At 42.7% G+C, this 19,040-nt stretch overlaps 2 protein-coding genes across 3 annotated transcripts; one reads left to right on the forward strand and one right to left on the reverse strand.

Annotated features, from left to right (window-relative positions):
- Positions 1-3,694: 3,694 nt before the first annotated feature.
- ATF1 (activating transcription factor 1) lies at positions 3,695-14,916 on the forward strand. Of its 2 annotated transcripts, none has more exons than XM_026867690.1 (7): positions 3,695-3,980; positions 5,866-5,994; positions 7,786-7,883; positions 9,456-9,586; positions 10,955-11,134; positions 11,237-11,396; positions 11,797-14,916. In XM_026867690.1, exons 1-7 carry the CDS (start codon positions 3,870-3,872, stop codon positions 11,939-11,941), a joined length of 954 nt encoding a protein of 317 aa, XP_026723491.1. In that variant the 5' UTR covers positions 3,695-3,869; the 3' UTR covers positions 11,942-14,916. The 2 variants fall into 2 exon arrangements, with proteins under 2 accessions (XP_026723491.1, XP_026723492.1); XM_026867691.1 differs by lacking the exon at positions 3,695-3,980 and adding an exon at positions 4,140-4,157.
- Positions 14,917-15,499: 583 nt separating this feature from the next.
- TMPRSS12 (transmembrane serine protease 12) lies at positions 15,500-18,252 on the reverse strand. The gene is made up of 4 exons (XM_026867665.1): positions 18,248-18,252; positions 17,721-17,992; positions 16,796-16,938; positions 15,500-15,787 (listed from the first exon to the last, which is right to left on the reverse strand). The coding sequence occupies exons 1-4, from the start codon at positions 18,250-18,252 to the stop codon at positions 15,545-15,547; spliced, it is 663 nt and encodes a 220-aa protein (XP_026723466.1). The 3' UTR covers positions 15,500-15,544.
- Positions 18,253-19,040: the final 788 nt, after the last annotated feature.

Below are 19,040 nucleotides of genomic sequence, written 5' to 3' on the forward strand. Positions count from 1 at the left end.
GGGGGGGGGGGGTGTGTGGAAGAAAATACATATGGAAAGTACTCCTGAAGTTTTAAGGAGTATTCATGTGTGTATTTGGAGAATGGGCTCCAAAATTGTAACTGGGTACATTGACTCAGGTCTCCTCACTTGCTTTCTGGCACAAACTGGTAGGATGTGCTGTCCTTTGCCTCTGTCTTGCACTGATTCCTGGAAAAAAAAAACCAAAAAAAACACCAAAAAACCAACAGGATTCTGTCAGTCCGCATGAAAAAAACTTTCCCCAAATGTCTTAACTGCAAAATTAAGTAGATGAGCTGCTGTAGCTGCTGAAGGCAGCTTGTTTGCTCGTTTTGAGACATTAAAGAATCCAAAATTTCACCAGATTGCTTGAGCATCGTTTCACCAAATGTTTCTGTGCAGATGACACTTTCTATAATTTGTGTATGTCAGTATTTGACTCTCGTCAGTATTTGAGAATAAAATTCTCAAATTTGATTTCTGACTACAAACTCTTCTGGAAAAAAATCACTTAGCTCTTAGAATATTTCAGTGCTGAATTACCATCCCGGCCTTTCCTCTGCTGGGTTTAAAAGGGAAAAACCAGAACTTGGTTTCTTCCTTTGGTGCTCTGGCCCTACGGCTCACTTCCCTTTGCCTTAATGTACAGTTTTTATATTCCTTTATCTTATCCTTTGCCTCCTGATGATGCTTTGAAGCTTCACCTGAGGCCGGCAATCCATGATTTCATTCATTTGAAGCATGAGAATCCGTTATTTTAGCGTTTAACTGGAGACAATCGCTGTCTCGGATAATCTGGATCATCAACGGGCGAAACCAAAATACAGAAGAGAGCTGTAGACGGTTTATGGGACACTGAAATAAAAATCTGGTGAAGATTGTTACTGCGGGGGCACTGTATGTCTGTAAGGGGACCGTCTCTTTAGCATTTTAGGGTATTTTTCATCAGGATTAGTGAAAGTTGTGGGAATAGGTTGTTCTTGCTTATTTAATTGATGCCTCTTGGCCGTTTTGGGGTTTTTTTGAATGCTGCCAGAGTGGCGGTTCAAACTGTGGAACGTGGTATTAGGAGGGTATATACCACCTTCTGGATGCTAAGTTAAACTTGCCCACAATGAAACGGGGCATTCCTATTTCTGTTTGAAAAGGAAGATACGTTTGAGGCTCACGTTTGAAGTGAGGTGAGTTTCTCTGGCTGGAGGGAGAAGATTCTCAGAAGTTTAAAAGCCCTTCAAAACACGCTTCATAATGCTGCTATTGCAGAACCCTTTCAGTTCAGTTACTTTTGAGGTGCAGCTGTGTGGAGGCACTCTTTTTATGCTGAAAAGCATCATCCTTACATCCCATGGTTTCCATACAAATTAGAACAGTGATTATTTTCTGGCTAATAAATCACGAGGTGTTGCTAATTGTTGGGTTTCTAGCTAATAAATCTTCAGATGAGCTCCCTCCTGTCAGTACTCTGTGACGCGTCAAACTCTTCCTTCACCCCAAACCGTGCAGCTGGTTTCAGCTAAATGCGTGTTCTGTTGTTGGAAGTAGTTCTGACTGGGGTGTAAAAAAGGTGAAACCCCAATATATTTTCCATCTTTGGTACTTGCAGGTTGAGGTTTTTCATTGGAATTGCCTTTCTGACGGCGGATCGATGGGGATCACTGTTTCAGGTGTTCACAGCAGGCTGTTCCAACGGCAAATTCGTGTTTTTCCAGCTAGATAGGTTGTTTTAACGAGATAGGGGGGTGTGAGTCTTGTGAGACAGTCGTGCAAGGCCAGCTGGCGTGCTGCACCTCCTTTATCTGGTGGAGGATGGAAGATACAGTAAGAATGTTCACCTTGTAACAATTGCTTGCTAAATCTTTTAAAATTAATAAATATTATTTGACTGAAGTCGATAGATGTTGGATGAATATTGAGTTAAATAGTACAGAGCAAGCAGAGCTGAAGTAAACTTGAAAAATCATATTTATAATGGGAAATATTTTATCTTTTATTCCTGTAAGTAGGACCTCACACCTATGAGAGAAAGATCAGCAAAAACCTTTGTGCTTTCTCCCCAGTTTGTTTGTTTTGGGTGGTTTTACATCTATCGGTTTCACTTACAGTCTATTTTGCTGCTGTTGTGAGTCTTTCATGGGACAATAAGGCAGAGAAAAACAGTAAAAGAGAGAGAGGGAGACAGAATGTGGTTTAGCACTACAGAAATGAATTGGGTATTTCTGTAGCACTGGAAATTTATTTTAATTTTAGCTGTTGACTGGATTTCAGTTTGACAGTGCCCTGTTTACTTGTGACACTTAGCATGTCTCCCTTTGCAGTGCTACAAAATGTAGATTTTTTTTTTTCCGTTATAAAAAGCTAAAACTGTTAGAGGGTAGACAAAGCTGCACCCCTTAGACGCGCTCGCCGTTAATTCTCCTCTTCGTTTTTTATAGCTTCAAGATACTTTAGTTCTCCATTTTCTTTCTTAACACCAAAAAAAAAAAGCCAAAACAGTTTTTTCTGACAAGGAAAACTACGACAGGCGAGCTCTGCAGCAGTAGCAACCGAGAAAAAAGAAAATGTTCAAATTGCAGCGCTCTGCTCCTGCGGGCACGAGCGGGGTGTCAGCCGGGGCCCCCTCCCCAGCTCGTGCACAGAGGGGAGATGTGGTGGAGGGGGAGCACCGTGGCCCTCGTGGCACTGTGGCCCTGGCAGCAGGGGTGACACAATGGTCGTAGGAGAGGCGGTCGGGATAGTCTGGATTATCCGAAGGTTTCCTTCCAGAAGCTGGGAACGGCTGAAGCACTGTCCGGCTCCCGGGAGTTTTTTTATTCCAGAGTGAAACCTTTGTTTTGCTGCTTCAGCTTAAACTTCCAGACAAATCGGTTTGTGTTCATAGACATAAACGCATTGGGAACCTGGATTGTGTGTTGGGGAACGTCTGTTCCATGCTGGAAAAGACACGATTTCATGTATCGCCCAACCACCAGTTTTCTCTCCACAAAGTCCTGTTTTAGTAACTTATTTGAGCAGCGGGACTCCTCAGATGAGTAAGGATTGCAAGAACAAGATCCTGGTCTCGGTGTGCATTGACTTTTTACCCTCTAAGTATACGTCAGGCTGCAAGAGCTGTGGTTTATCTCAGTAGGGAAAAATCAATGACTCACATTTCCACAGAAAGAAATGTAATTTCCAGTCTCATAGCAACTGTCCTTTCAACAGTTTCAAACCTTCTGTGACAAAATGTTTAACACTCACCGATCATCCTTTAATGCTCTAGGCTGGTCCACCCACTCACCCCACCTCAAACCCTGCATTTTTACATCACTAAATCCCCAATATTGGAGAGGGGATGCTGTCAAGACATTGAACAGTTACATAGGAAATCTGAGAAAGGCGAGAAGTGTTACTGCCCGCGTTACACGGAGACAGAGTGACTTCTGCAGGGTTTAAAATTCAAAGCCCTCTTCTCTCTACTTTGATTTTTGAATCCCTGTTTTGTTTTTATACACCTTCAGATGGTTTAAAATAGGTTTGGCTGGTAGCTGGGGTAAAATATTTCGGAGAATTATTTTACTCGGAGCCACATATTATTTAGTATAAACGCTTTATCTCGCTTTTCGTCCTAGATCTCACGACTTTGTTTACTGTTATGAAAAAAAAAGCAGGAAATTCAGTAAATATGTTTGAGAGTAAAGCCCAGCAGCGGGTAGGTGTGTGAGTCCAGAGCAGAGAGTGACGTCGGAGAAAGGACTACACCAAAATGTCCAAACGAGACCAGCAGCTTCACACGCTGAGAGTCGATGAAGTGCTGGTGGAAGTTGGGCACCTGTCTGCTGTTCCAATTTATCATTAACTGAATTTAACTCCTTGCTTTCTTGTAGCTGATTATGGAAGAGGTGCACAAGAGCAGCAGCAACAGTTCAGTGACGCCTTCACAAACACCGGCTGTACAAGGTACAACACTACAGGCAGCTCAGCTCTCTCATATTGCTCAACAGGTAAAGCCTGGGCCAAATCTCAGCAAACATTTGAGGTAGTTAAGAGCCTTTTTTTTTTTTTTATGTAATACAAACTATAATTCTTGAGTTTTAGAAACACGCAGAGAAGAAAAAAACAAAAGAGCGTTGAGAAAAACACCCTTGCTCGTTGACGGACGACACAAAAGTAATAAAATGGCTCGTGTTCAAAAGACCAACATTATTTTTTTTGTGCTTGTGCAATGCAAAAATGCAGCCCAGCGTTTCTGTTAGATTGTACATCCTTTGAAATCATCATCGACCTGACATACAGGAGCTGCTTAGTAATTAATTGAGGGCCTGATTTTCATTTTTTTTTCCAGAAAAAGCTTTTACAGCTCCTTTTGTAGTAATGGCAATCCGGGGTGCTCGGCACCATGGAAACACTTGGATTTTAGCCCAACCTGAATGTATTTAATGTCATAAATCATATGAAGTCGGAAATTTGACATACTTACTACAAGGTAACTTCACTTTCAAAGCTTTAACCTGAATTCCTCGTGATTCAGCTTTCTGCCTCAGAAGCGACGACGTTTTGCAGCTCGTCCATTGTTTACCCTCTGGAGGCGATTTAGATTTTGATGCAAAATTTAGATAAGTGCACGAGGCAGACAGGATAGAGTATCAGCCAGCATCCTGTTCTTGTTTACAGGCTGGTTTGCTGATCTGGTTTTGTATCAGGTTGCCAGCGTAACTTAACGCTACGGTGTACATGATGGAAGTAGTATTAAATGGGAAGTTAGCTCTGCGAGTTGTAATGATCCCTTCATCTTTTCATATATTCCAGATTAATCAAAGTAGCGAAGAAATTTGGTGAGGAAACCGGTTATTTACTTACGCATCTACGTGTTTAATCAGTTTTTAAGTGCAAAGGCTCGTGCGAGTTCAACGTCTTGTAAAAAGTACTTTATGTAGGAGTAGCAGTAGTCATTAACTTTTTTTGTCCAATTAAACCGAGATTCCGGCTACAACATTAATCGAAATTGATAATTTTAAAACATTAAAGAACAGATGCTGTAATTTTCATTTGGAAAAGTCTGCTCTTTGTTGTTCCTCCTCGTCCAGAGCTCCCATACCTCGTCTCCTGGAGTTTCCTTTCTGCTCTGGTGTCTTTCACACACCTTGTGCCTTGAACTTTCGAAGCAGTTTGTCAGTTTTTGCTGTTCTTAACTCTTGTGATTTCTTCCCTGTGAAATCTTCGAACCATAGCCTCACAGCGGTTGCTTAAAAAAAAAAAATCATCCAAGATCACCAAATATGTACATTATTCACTCTGCCTTCCGCATCACTTTAGTGCTGTTGCTCTGGTCTGTCCTAAGCCCTGGGTCTTGTTGGTCATTTCGGCTTGATTGAGATTTTAGTGCCCTAAGCTCCTATTAACTTCAGTGAGAATTAAGGCTACTTATCAGGCACTTTTATTTCTGCTTATCTAAGTCCGACACACTCTTTAAAACGAAATAAAAACTTTAGGAAATAAACTGCCACAAATGTGGGGCTTTGTCTGCGCGTATGGATGGAGTTACATGAAAGCAGCCGCGCTCACTTAGTCTCAGCTTTGTGATTCTGAAGAAATCTGCCTCGTTGTGGTTCACTTAGAACTGCATGTACTTAATTTTTTGCACATAACGTTAGATATTTGATTTTTCCCCCCTAACCAAAGGCAAATCAGTAGCTGTTGCAGCCTTTTTTTGGATGCAGATACGCATCTCAAAAATGTGCATCTTTAGAGGATGCCTTCCGTGACTTAATTGGACTTAAAAGAAGCTTCTGCTCGTGCATGTTCTCCCCTGGTTTTCCTACGTGTATATACATTTTCGGAATACTGTGGAACGAACACTTTTGTTAATGATTCTTTGATTTGTTGTAGATGTCTCTACGAGGTCCTGCTCCCCTGACAGTCGTTCAGCTTCCTGGAGAACAAGTCCAGGTCCAGGGAGTCATTCAGACAGCTCAGTCCTCTTCTGTAATCCACTCACCTCAGGTGCAAACAGTGCAGGTAACTACAGAATGTCCGTCAAATAACCCAGAATCCTGATTTATCTCTGTGAAAAGGCTTGTGAGGGCTTGTCTGGCTCAGGTGACGCGGGACAGTGCAGCCTTTCTGGCCCCGCTGTCAGAGCGAGCAACGCAGGGACGGTATTTGGGGGATGCGTCGTTCTCAGGGATCATTTAGGCTTGAAATGATTTGTAGTGCTCAAGTTGCTTTTGGAATTGAAATTAAACTATTTGACATTGCCTCCCACTACAAAAAAAAAACCAAAACAAAACAACCCAAACCACCAAAACCACAGCTGTCTAGTTGGTGCTCTTAACAGACCTGCAACCGGTGTGTTTTAACACCCCAGTGAGGAGAGTATAGAATAACCCAGTGAGAAAAATGTGTGTTTGGAGAAGGTGGGCCTGAGCGATGCCGCTGAGCAGTGGATTGCTCACCTCACGTCCGCTCTAACTCCGTCCGTGTGGTACCTAAGCATCCTGCTCGTGTCTCTTACTCACTGGCCATGTGATTTCTGTACGAGCCACTTCAGAGCCGTGCCCTGGGGAGTTCACAGCCCAGCCTGTTCCTGCTTCGTTCAGGCCTTGGCTGCAGAGAGCCCTCTGGGCCGTGGCACTGGCCATGCCTGGTCGCCCGAGCGACTGGGAGAACTGGGCTAAACCGCCGTCATTTGTCACTGATCCCTCGTGCTGTGCTTATCTGTCCGTACGACACGGAGTTGATAAACCCTGAAAAGTAAACCTGTAACGCATTTCCAGCTGTCGTCGTTCCTGTAACATCAGATCGTGGAAAAGAAAACACATCTCGCTTTGCTGACAACAGTGAAGCATCTGTTTTAGTAGGTTCCTTACTCGAGTCTCCACTAATCCCTTTCCTATCACCGTGTTCTAGTTGCAGGGTCCCCACTGACCGTATTCTTCCCTTTTTTTTTTTTTTTTTTTTTCCTGTAATTTATGAACACTGTGGCCTTGATGCTCAAATGGGGGGAAAAAAAGTGATAACATGAGCAGCTTTTTTTTAAAATGCTGATAGTAGGTTGCTCTTTTTGTCTCCGTAGCAGCTCAGTGAGAAATGCCTTTCCCAGAACCTCATGCATTCTTCTTGACTTTTTGGTGCTGGCGCACAGAGGAGTACAAATAAACGTTTTGTTAGTTTTGATTTAATAAGGGGCATCAGAGGAAAAAATAACACTTTGCCAACTAGATGAGGAGACGGTGGAATAAAGAGAAAATTATAGATAATACTTTGCATGTCTAATCCCTGATATTCTGCTGCTTGGAGTATTATTTTTGTTTGACTCTCATATTTTGACCGACGGGATACGCTGCTCTTCTGTCCACGTGAAAGATTTCGAGTATTTCGCGTTTGTCTCGGTGTACAAATGGTGTTCCTGTTTTCCTCCCCACCAGCTCCTTAGGTTTACGTGTGGCAGTGGCTCACCTTTTCAGACCACATCAGCGATTATTAAGATAGTTAGGCCTGTAAGATTTTAATAAAAATAATCAACCATTTGTGTTTCTTCACGCTGTTGTTTCAAAAATCCTGTATCGATTAATCCGGCAGTTGAATCCAGACTAGAACAGCTGACCTCAGATGCTGGGGGTGGTGGTGGGGGTGTTTCAGCTTTTAACTTGATAAATCGTTTTGGGAGAATCTTTTGAGCTTTTCTTTTTTTTTTTGCATTCGGGTAGTTTTGATGTGGCTTTAGCTCATACACATTTAAAGTGTGTGATCTGCTCGGGGTATTTCTTGGGAAGTGCACCAGCTGACCACGTGGCGTGTGTTGTTTAGGTATCTTTGTCTGAGAGTGAGGACTCTCAGGACTCATCGGACAGCATCGGCTCTTCCCAGAAAGCTCGAGGCATCTTAGCTCGTCGTCCCTCGTACCGGTAAGTCCCATACGGAATAGATTTTGTATTTTGCTTTGAAACCAAAATAACAATTTCTCCCATCAACTCTGTGTAGTCTGTCAACCAGTTGTTTTCTTTCTCTTGGAACACGTGTTGGACCTGTAACATTTTGAGGAAGCCGTGTTCGCTGTCGCTTCCCGCGAGCAAACTTTGCCGTAATGACTAGAGATCAGCTTCAGCGTGATGGGGTGTAGGGAAAATTGTTTCTCAGCTGTATTTTTACTCAATTATATTATTTTACTAAAGAGGGGTGTAGTGAAATGCTACACCCTAGCTCTTCAAATAAGAAATTCGTTAGAAACTTGACACGAAGTCTAATATTTTTTACAGTAACGTCCTGAAAATTCTCAAAGGCAGTTTATGAACCTGCCTGATACTTCTGCCTGCCATTACCATCCCCACTTCTGCCACTGCTTTTCATTTTTTGAATGTTTTTTTTCCGCTCTTTGTAGTACTTTCAGATGGCTTTATCTCATCTTGAATTATGTACCAGAACAGATAACTTAGGAGGGATTTTTATTATTTTGCATGCAGTCAAAAACGGTGGTGGAAAAGAGCAATTCTGAATCTTCAGTTAAAGTAGCCAGGATAGGCTGTAAGCAGAGCTTCTGTGGGAGAGAACTGTTTAGCCGTGCGGGTTTGGGATCAGGAGTTGTCAGTTCTGCTTTTCTCTTCATTTAATTGCCACTAATTCATCATTTGGCCTGGGGTAAGATGCATAAAATTCATGTTTCTGTTGATGGTTCTTTTAAATAGAGATGTGTCTGTTTGCAGAGGGTATTGTTATATAGGGCTCGGGCTGTTGGAGAAGCTGTGCAAGAGCTAAATTAAATGCAGAAAAGAAACGTAAAATCTTGCTGTGTACTGAAAGAGCCAAAAGATGTAATTTTTAAACTTTTTCTATAGTAATCTAGTCCTTTTCAGTTTATTCTGACACCGGACAGAGCAGACTGGTTTTAATTGGATATACAAAGCCTATTCTTGAGAGAGTCAAGAGGATGAAGTTGTAAATCAGGAAAATCTCCAAATAGGCCAGTTACATCGCCCTGGGAAATGTTTATGATGCAGACTCCGATGCAGCTTGTACTGAAATGAAATGATGGGGCAGCAGTGCTAGTTTTCAGCACCCTTAATTTTCTGGAGATTACTGGAATATACTGTAAATGGGGCAGGTTTTCGTTTCAGCCTTACCAGTCCAAACACCTTAAGGCTTTTAGAGGATAATAATTGGAAATCTGGAAGTTCTGCTGGTTTGCACATACACATACTTTGTAAATCGGCTGATTTGAATTGCTCTTAGCTCATAAAATGGTTCGAATATTTAAATAAAAACCTAGATTGTGTAAACTACAGAAATGTAATTACAGGAAGAGTTTGAGGCAGCCGCCTCATACAAAATTTTGTTAATTCCCCAAATTGTTGTACGTCAAAACCTTAGTGTTTATTTCTGTAATACAAGATGGGGATAGTAGCTTGTAACTGTTGTTGCAGTCGTTTGTAGTTTTTGCCTACTATTAGAGCTGATAAAGAAACTTTTTTTTTTTTTAATAGAAAAATTTTGAAAGATCTTTCTTCTGAAGATACTCGTGATAGAAAAGGAGATGAGGAGAGTCCTGGAGTCTCCACTGTTACATCTATGTCCGTTCCCACGCCCATCTACCAGACGAGCACTGGACAGTACAGTACGTTGGACACGATCTCTGCCTAACTGGACACACTTTTTTATTCCTCTTGGCTCAAAATACAGATTTTCTTTTTGTTATATATTTGACTAAGATGAAATTCAAAAGGTTTGGTTATTTATCTAACAGTCAGTAAAGTTAGTAGTGTTATTACATGGTGCCTAAAGACTCCAGACAAACTCAGTGCTTCATTATCTCAGATTTTACGTGCTGAGACGAGGCATTCAGAGGCTGTTCTTACAAAGTACCTGGTGGTCTTGTAGTGTTGGGTTAGTCCAGAATGTGACATCAGTGAAGATACCGTTACACGTATCATAGGGCCACACCAAAAGGTGTTCCTGTGATATCAGGGAGGGAGAAAAAAAAAAAATTTTTTTTTTTTTGCCTTTGATTTTATCAGCTGGTGTTCCCCGTGCTTGTGAAGCAGCACGCAGCCTGCTCCAGCACCAGGGGCACCCCCTGTGCTCCCCGGCCTCCTCTGAGCTGGGGGCTCGTGCTGCTGTTTCTCACCTCCCCGCTCCTTTGCCCAGCTGGAGTTTTGCCCTTTCTTGAGCCCATTTTCACGGCGGAGCCGCCGGGTGAGGCTGGCACGGGGCAGTCCCGGGGCTCCCCAGAGGCTGCCCCTTCTGTACCCCACTGCCAACACCTCAGCCTACACCCAGGCTGGTCAGTGAGAACCCAGCACCCAGATCTGGTGGTAGAAGGCGACAGAAGGTTGAGGCCACACCTCGATTATTGTGTTCAGTTTTGGGCCTCTCGCTACAAAAAGGCCATCAAGTGACTCGAGCGTGGCCAGAGAAGGGCAACGGAGCTGGGGCAGGGTCTGGAGCACAGGTCTGCTGGGGAGCGGCTGGGGGAACTGGGGGGGTTCAGTCTGGAGAAGAGGAGGCTGAGGGGAGACCTCCTGGCCCTCGGCAACTCCCTGCCAGGAGGGGGCAGAGAGGGGGGATGAGTCTCTGGAGCCAAGGCCCCAGCGCCAGGCCCCCAGGGAATGGCCTCAAGCTGCCCAGGGCAGGGTCAGGCTGGCTCTGAGGAAGGATTTCTGTGCAGAAGGGGCTGTTGGGCGTTGGAATGGGCTGCCCAGGGCAGGGGGGAGTCCCCGGGATCCCTGGGGGGGTTGAAGAGTCGGGCTGAGCCAGCGCTGAAGGATCTGGGGGAGTTGGGAAGGGTCAGGGGGAGGGTCATGGTCAGGCTGGAGGAGCTCCAAGGTCCTTTCCAACACCGATGATGATGGGATTCTGTGAAGATAAAAAAACCTTTGGAAAGTGGTGGTATTTTTCAGCAGTGGGAATAGACGTAGAGCCTTGACCTTTGTAGGTTATAAGGTGCAGCTCCAATCATTGTTACACGTGTTCCTCTCTCCACAAGTTGCCATCGCTGCAAATGGGCTACAGCTGGCCAGCCCGGGCACGGACGGGGTGCAGGGCCTGCAGGCGCTGACGATGACCAACGCCGGCGGCGCTCAGCCTGGCACAACCATCCTGCAGTACGCACAGACGTCGGACGGGCAGCAGATCCTCGTACCCAGCAACCAGGTGGTAGTGCAGAGTGAGTAAACCTCCGGGGAGGGCTTGCAAATACCCACCGTCAGCGCGGGGGTGTAACTTGAACGCTGCCACGTTTTGATCTGTCGTGCTGTTGTCGCGGCAGCTGCGTCGGGGGACATGCAGACTTACCAGATCCGCACCACCCCGACCACCACGTCCCTCCCCCAGACCGTGGTGATGACATCTCCTGTCACTCTGACATCACAGACAAGTAAGACAGACGATCCGCAGTTGAAACGAGAAATCAGGCTGATGAAGAACCGGTATGTGCGTGCACGGGGGCTGCTTTGATTTGTTTGGTGTGCTGACGGGTATCTTCAAAGGTCAAACGATGAGTCTGGCCAGCTAACTTTAGTGGTTGTGCCATTGGTACAGGATGCTGCATCCAGCGACTAAACCCACTGGAAATTCTGACCCAAATACGCTACACCTTCTGTCTCTCAGTGTGGAGAAAAATTGTTTTTTTCCCTGCAGACTGGCCGAGTGTTACCCGATATGGTTCAATTTCCCGTTTCCCCCCCTGTCGCTGTGAGCTTTTCTGTTTGTTCTGTTCACGATGGCAGTGCCAGCACTCTCCTCTGGTCTTGTTCGGTATCTTAACGTTCACAAACCAGACACATCTCATATCTAAAATAAACAATCACTTCTGCTTGTCTGTTCCAGAGAAGCTGCTCGAGAGTGCCGCCGAAAGAAGAAAGAGTATGTTAAATGTCTGGAAAATCGTGTTGCGGTCCTGGAAAATCAGAACAAAACTCTAATTGAAGAGCTAAAAACTTTGAAAGATCTTTACTGTCATAAAAGTGTGTAGGAAAAGAAGGTAAAACTTTTGTGGACTGTTTAAATTTCAGAGGAGAAATTTTTTTTTTATACTGAATTTTTTAAACTAGATGAAAGGTCAAAAATGAAACTTTTCTACCTAGATTTCACAACTTAAAGACTATATAGATTTTATTTACAACATGTTGGTGACAAAGTACAAAAAGGAAACAAGAAAACCTCACCAAAATTCCTGCTGGCACAACTGGAAACTTAAAAAAGTCAAGATTGCATCTACAGTAAAAGGACAGTCACGTTTTACGAGGCAGGTGATTAGAATTTCTTTGCAAAGTTCTACAGATACCTCTTGTAGTGGAGGCAATATTTGGTTACAATTAAAACGTGGATGAAATGGAATCCTTGCCATAGTTGACATTATTAGTCACATTTATAACCAGTATATGTTTTGATTTCTTACTCTTTCTCAGTCCTTGCTTTTTCTCTCAGTTATTTGTATGTAAATATTTTTATTTTAACCTGTAAGTTGTTATTTACAGGTGCAGATGATAAAAAAAAAAACAAACAAAAAAAAGCTAATACTTTGCTAGAGGTATAAATTATGTTTACTCTTTCTCAGCTGACAATTTAAAAAGTTGGGGTTGGTTTTTTGTTTTTTGGGTTTTTTTTGTTTTTTTTTCAATGTTTGCTGTGTTTATCAAATTTGGGAAGGATCTGCAGAAAGCAGTGAGAGGCCTAGTCCTGAAAATCTCTGAGGCACATGAAATAAGGTGTTGACTTTTCTTAAGAGAATTCAACACGTCCAATTATTTTAAAGTACAGTGTGGTAGAACGAGTACTGGTGAACAAAGGTTTCTGAGGAATGATTTCACAATAGTTTGTTCGTAGTTGCTGGGCATGATAAACATCTATAATTGACAAATAAATTGTGTGCTGATTATCTATACGATTAAACACGCATTGCTTATTCTGTCTGGAGATTCTACTGTGCTTTGGAACATTTAAACCAAATAGAAGACGAACGATAAAATAAAAATAAAAAAACATTGAAGATATATACCAAAGGGTTAATGAGGTTCTAATATATGGTTTATAATGCTGAAAGTAGTGCAAAATTTCCGGACTTAATTTTGTAAGGTAGGCGATATTTTGCAAAGTAATGGTATCTTTGTAAGAAAATATTCTATTGAAAAACAGGTAGATGGTTGGTATATTTTGTAGCTAAATTGTGATCTTTACAAATTCTGAAATTGAGTTTATATACGTATTTTGACAGTTTATATATTTCATTTTAGTAAACAAATGAAATATTTTGTGAACCAGATTTTCAAGCATATATTTTTATGGATAGTACAAAGTCAAATGAGATCCTCTTTGGTGTAGGAGATATTTGAATTAATTTTGTATGTCTGTAGGCAACTTGCAAAAAAAAACCAAACCTGATCCTAAAGAGTATTGGGAAAAAAAAAAAAAAAGAAAAAAAAAAAAAAAAGGCATCAGGGCTTTTTATTCCCCACAGTTGATAATATCTGCACATTAGATCTGATTGCTATCAGAGATTCTAGTTTGTATGATTTTGTTTCAGGTGAAAAATTAAACGTTTGACATGATCAGGACTCTTTTGGGTGTGGAATCTCCATTCTTGGAGATACTCAAAAGCCGTCTGGATGCGGTCCTGGGCGACCTGCTCTAGGTGACCCTGCTCGAGCAGGGCTGGGACGAGGTGACCTCCTACGGTCCCGTCCAACCTCAACCAGTCTGTGATTCTGTGAAGTAGAAACATGTGTATGCAGTGCTTTTTTTTTTTTTGCATGAATAATAAATACACTATTTTCCATAGTTAGGATTGAATCCTGCTTCCAGTTATGTCAGCGGGAATTTGCACTATGGACTACGCTGTTAAAAAAAGGTGTTAGAGCTCCGTGTGTGTGTCGTGCTAGCTCAGATCCGGATGAAATGAACAGATGTACTCACTCCCTAGATGTGTAACGCTTATCATATGGTCAGTCAGTATTTTTTATTTTACTCATTTTCGAATTAATGGACTTAGCAAGCAGAGCTCTTTGCAAACGGTATGAGAAAGACTGCATTCCACAATCACACTGTTAGTGGGCTATAAAAATACTTTTTTTTTTTTTTTTTTTTTTTTTCTGAAGTTTCTAAATATACGACTGTTTTGGACATGGTCCACGATACGTGTCCTTTAGGCCAAACTGGAGTAAGACATTTCTGGTCACGACCATGTCCAAAAAAGAGCATTTTCCTTGCCCGTCAAAAATCGTGAGCAAGGTCGAGAAAGTCATTGCATGTGGGAACTGCTCCAGAGAGGTGCTCGGTGCCTCCTGTTCCTCTCAGTGGGATTTCAGGAGAAATGAACAGCTTGGAACGTGCTCAGCACCTCGCAGGATTGGACCTTCCCTCTCTGTCTCCCATCAGGGGTGTGTATGCTCTCTGGTTTATGTTTAGGAGGGTTTGACCTACAGTACTGAAACTAATTTGGTAACTCCTCTGTATGGTATTTTGCTCCTCACTGTGTGCTGTTGTTCCTTTACCTTCTCTTGTAATACGGAATAATAATAATAAAATAAAAAAAAAAAAAGCTGTCAAGTGTTAAGACTGTAAAAAAAAAAATGGTGGCCAATTCTTTCTGTATTCAGCAAGTGAAACACATGTAGTGCTGCCAGACATAACGTTAGTAAATTTTTATCCTCTTAAAATAGTGTTTTGGAAAGAGCAGCTTATTTTTCATCATGGAAATATTAAACCGTAACATGAGTTTGCTCTTTAAGTAATCACTTATCATGAAGTACTTATTTTGGATTTACTTCAAAACCTAGATTGTAAGAGAGTAAAAACCTGTATCCTGAGAGTAAGAGATATAGTACCTAATACTGTTCTGCTGGTTATTTCCAAACAAAAGTACATGCTTTCTATGAACTGTAAATATTTGTTGAAACAATTAGATGGTTGCAAATTTTGACCTTGGTAAATAAAGTCGCCAAAATATAATTCTGATGTTCTTTTGTTTCTTTTTAACCAACAAGGTTCTGCAGATGGGATGTGGTAGCAGGTCTCCCACGGTGGCCAGGAATAAATATTTAGTCTGCGAAGCAGCACCCAGAGATCTTCTACCCGAGCGCTCAGTTAGCTGTGCGTAAATTTGAGTCATCCCTACAGATAATTAGTGGAGAATCCCTTTTATCTTTCTGCAGGGTTGGTTTGGTTTGGTTTTTTTTTTTCCTTTTTGTGAGCTGAGCCACTATGGAAAGACTTTCTGTGCTCTGCTCGTGCTCACCCAGCAGAGGGAGTGTCTCTGCCATCTACCAGCTCCCGGTGGCAGCAGTAAGTAGTGCCCTGGAGCCGGCGAAGCAGGGAGCGGGTAGGAAAACGGTTCGTTGGTGACGTTTCTGTATGCAATTTCGTTATTTAGGGTCAAGGTTGTTATTGTTTCCTCTGTTGTTAGTGCGGACTTCAAGGACGAACCGAAAAAGAGAACGCAATTGCAAACACGACTTCGGAATCACACAGGTGTGTCCTTCGGCTCTTAGATTTATTCTGAAACAGGCCTCATCTCTCTTTTCAAAGTTTTTAACAGGGAGACCAGGCCTCCGCGGCGAGGACACGATGGTTTGTCCCTTTAGCTCCACGCAAGCCCTGCGCCCGCCACAGCCAGAAGGAGGGCGAGGGCCGCGCTCACGGGGTTCACGGCCGCGTTACGCAGCAGAAGTTGAGTTTTGATCCACTCTCTGTACTGAGACAAACGGACGTAGATCCCGGGAAATCTGGATCGGCCGCAGCCAACTCCGAAGCTGGCAATGCCGATGAGGTAGTACGTGTTGGTGCTGGAGTGATAGCACGCCAAAGGCCCTCCACTGTCCCCCTGCAAGGAAACAACACAAAAACCTGGGAACGTTTATTCCCTCCCAGGAAACGACACAGAGCTAAGTCAGTAGCGTGCCCACTTTTGGGGTTTTTTTAACTTTTTTTCATCAGCCAACTGGACAACAACACTGACAGTCATACACGGGTAGCAGTACACGGACGAATTAAGAGAAAATTCAGTGATGCTGGGTGATAGCACCTTGCCTAGAATACCATGCCTACAGCAGTTCTGTTGTTTTTCTTTCTGCACTTTTTTGTTCTAAGGCTTGTCTCCCTAAACTTCACTTGTCAGTTAATATGAGAATATAATCATCCACAACGTGTGTAAGTACCCAAAAACCCGGGGATGACTACACAACCCTGAATCTTTGCCATGTCACCTACTTAGAGGGAAACTGCTGAGGAGAGCAGGAAGTGTATCAGACAGAGCACTTATGAATATGTGATGGTATTTAATTATAAATGTCTCCACATCACAGCTGGTGCCCCAGCTTTTGCATGCGAGCGCTTTTGACCCGAGAATTGTCTTTTCTGAGAAAGAGATGCTGATTGCTCAGCGTTTGGCTGCAGTCTTGCCCCGTCACTGAGCCCTCTCGCTTTCCAGTGCTGCTGCTCTTTCACCAGTGTGGAAACAGGAGAGATGCTCATGTGCTTCACACGCCCTACACCTGTGTGTAGCCGTACGCAGGGTTGTGCAAGACATAATTTATTGACATCTTTGTGGCAAGTGTTCTGTAAATACGTTTGTGTCCTCTATCCTTTTACTTTGTGAATTTATTCTTCTCCTCCGAATTCTTCATGTTGTGTTTTTGAGATGTGGTTTTTTTCTTTGGAATCCCCACCTCACCTCTCTATTTATGATGCTGCTTTTGCAGGTTAACGTGTTTTCTGTTTAGTATTTGTGCCGTTTTAACGAATTACGCTACAAATGCTGGTGGTCACGATGCCCCTGGGACTCTGGCTGGGGGATTTCCAGGGGGGCCGGTCGGGGACGGCTCCTTTTTACCTGACAGGTGTCGGTTCCCCCTGAGCGAGAGCCAGCACAGATCATGTTGTCGTTGACGACCCCCCCGTACGCGTCAGAGCCGTTACAGATGCTGGAGGGGATGATTTCCACTCGTGCTTCTTTTAACACGGGCGACGTTTTGCCTTTAATGGGAGACAGCACATAGAAAGGTAAAACACGATGCGTGCAGCAGTTCTTCCTGTGCCTTTTTCCCTGCTTAGCTCCCTTCAGCCTGTTTCTGTGTGTGTTTTGGCATGTACACGTTATAGCTTGTGCCTGCTTCTAATGGATTTAAACTAAAGTGGGCTAAGGATTTGCAGACTGGGGTTTGATGTAGTTTTTGCAATTCCTATTCGGAAGAAACATCAATAATAACAATCCTGCCGTGCTCAAAATGTCAGAGGTGACTTCCTGACCAAGCTTGTACCGTCCCCAGCTGCCTCTGAAGTTGCCACATAAGAAAGATGCACAGCACCAGCTGCCATCGTGCCAAGTCTGTGCTCGTTGTGATTAAAGAGAGAATTTGGGGGAGTGCAGCCATTCATAAAGTACATGGGGACCTCTGAGTCCACAGTGCTCGGCATCAGAATTGTTTTTCAATGAAAAAGCTGTTTCTAGCAGACAACATTGAGTAGCTGTACCACGAATCTGAAAGTCAGGCTGGTTTATTTTCCTTTTTTTTGTGTTCTGCTTGGAAGCAAGGCCAGAAAACTTGTGCCTTTGGTTCCACCCGTGTAGATCTAATCTGCTTGCAGTGAAAAAAAAAACACTGAAAGCAGATACTCGGCTGCAGGAAGACTTAATGATTTTGTGTGATCAGACTATCACCTGACCAAACTCAGTTCTCGGTGAGCTTGAGGGACTGGAACCTGGTATTAGTTACGTAGCTTGTAAGCTGATCAACAAGGCAAATATTTTTTTTTACCTTTTTCTGCTGTACGGCCCCAGCCACTGATGAAGCATTCTGTTTCGTTGTCGAGGTACCGGTAAAGGTGGGTAGGGGGGAGGCAGATTGGCTGAATGTAGTTGCTGTAACGTACTGCGGAGCGGAGCTCAAATAACGCAATATCATTTTCAAATGTTTCTGTCTGAAATTCTGGGTGCACTGTGATCCTTCTGATATTTCTTTTTGCTGCGTGTTCGCCGAGTTTCCAGAGGTTATGCGCACCCAAAACAGCTCTCCAGAAGTACGGGTCCCTAAGAGAGAATTTGAGTTGGGTTTTTTTTTTTACAATTCTTTTCTTGAGGGCATTGTTTTAAGCAATTGTTTTACTGTTGGCTTATACACCTTTAGGAATATACATTGAAAATTCTATATTAAACATTTCCTGGAACAAATTTCCCTAATTACCATCCTGTCTGTTTGGAACACTCTTTGCCTAATGCTGGTTATGGCTGTTAAGGCGAATTCAGATGAATGATTTAAGCTGATACTCAGATTTTGCTTCCCACCTCATCTCAGCAGAGGCCACCCAGGAGATCTTCTTTTGAAAAAGATAAAGACATGGATTTATTTTGCAGAAAGGAAGTAGGCTTATACCCACAACGCTTTTAAAGACTGTGCTTGTACAGATTGTGCTTGTAGATTTGGGAAATCCATTAACTAGAAGTTACAAATAATGAATATCAACTTAATATTAAATTTAAAAATAGGGCCAGAGTCATTCAGACCCAATTTCTATTCAAGTATGTTGAAAAAAATCTTTACTGATATTAAGTGGGAATTGAATTTGGCCCTGTGATGAGCACAGGGTGGGCTATAAAATTCAGATTAACCTCCAAAATTCTCCAGAGTATAAGATAAAAATTAAATTGATTATTTGCAATGTAATACCTCTCTGAAGTAATGTTTGTACGAGCGCGTTTAAGGAAACACGGAACTGATCTGACAAAGTCCTGATAAATAATAAAACTCCCAAGTTCAGTGATTTTTACAGGTCAGTTTCCCTCAGGTCACGGCTGGATTAACACAGTCAATATGAACGTGTACGACCTAGCGTGCAGCCTCTGCAGCTGTGTTAAAGACTCCAGAAAAGGCAGCAGTGATGAGACAGCTGAAATGCAGCAGAACTGCTGTAAGTACAATGAAAGGGCCTGTTCTGAGGAGCGTTATTTCCACATTATCCAAAAAAAAAAAAAAAAAGTTAAGTGCCTGTTAAACAAGAAGAATGGAAATAGTGTTAAAACTAATGAATTGTAATGTTTCTAATTGAAATACCACAACTTTTTTTTTTTTTTTTTTTTT

The sequence above is a fragment of the Athene cunicularia genome, unplaced genomic scaffold, assembly GCF_003259725.1.
Source record: "Athene cunicularia isolate RWA unplaced genomic scaffold, athCun1 chrLGE22_part2, whole genome shotgun sequence".
NCBI classification, from domain to species: Eukaryota; Metazoa; Chordata; class Aves; order Strigiformes; family Strigidae; genus Athene; species Athene cunicularia.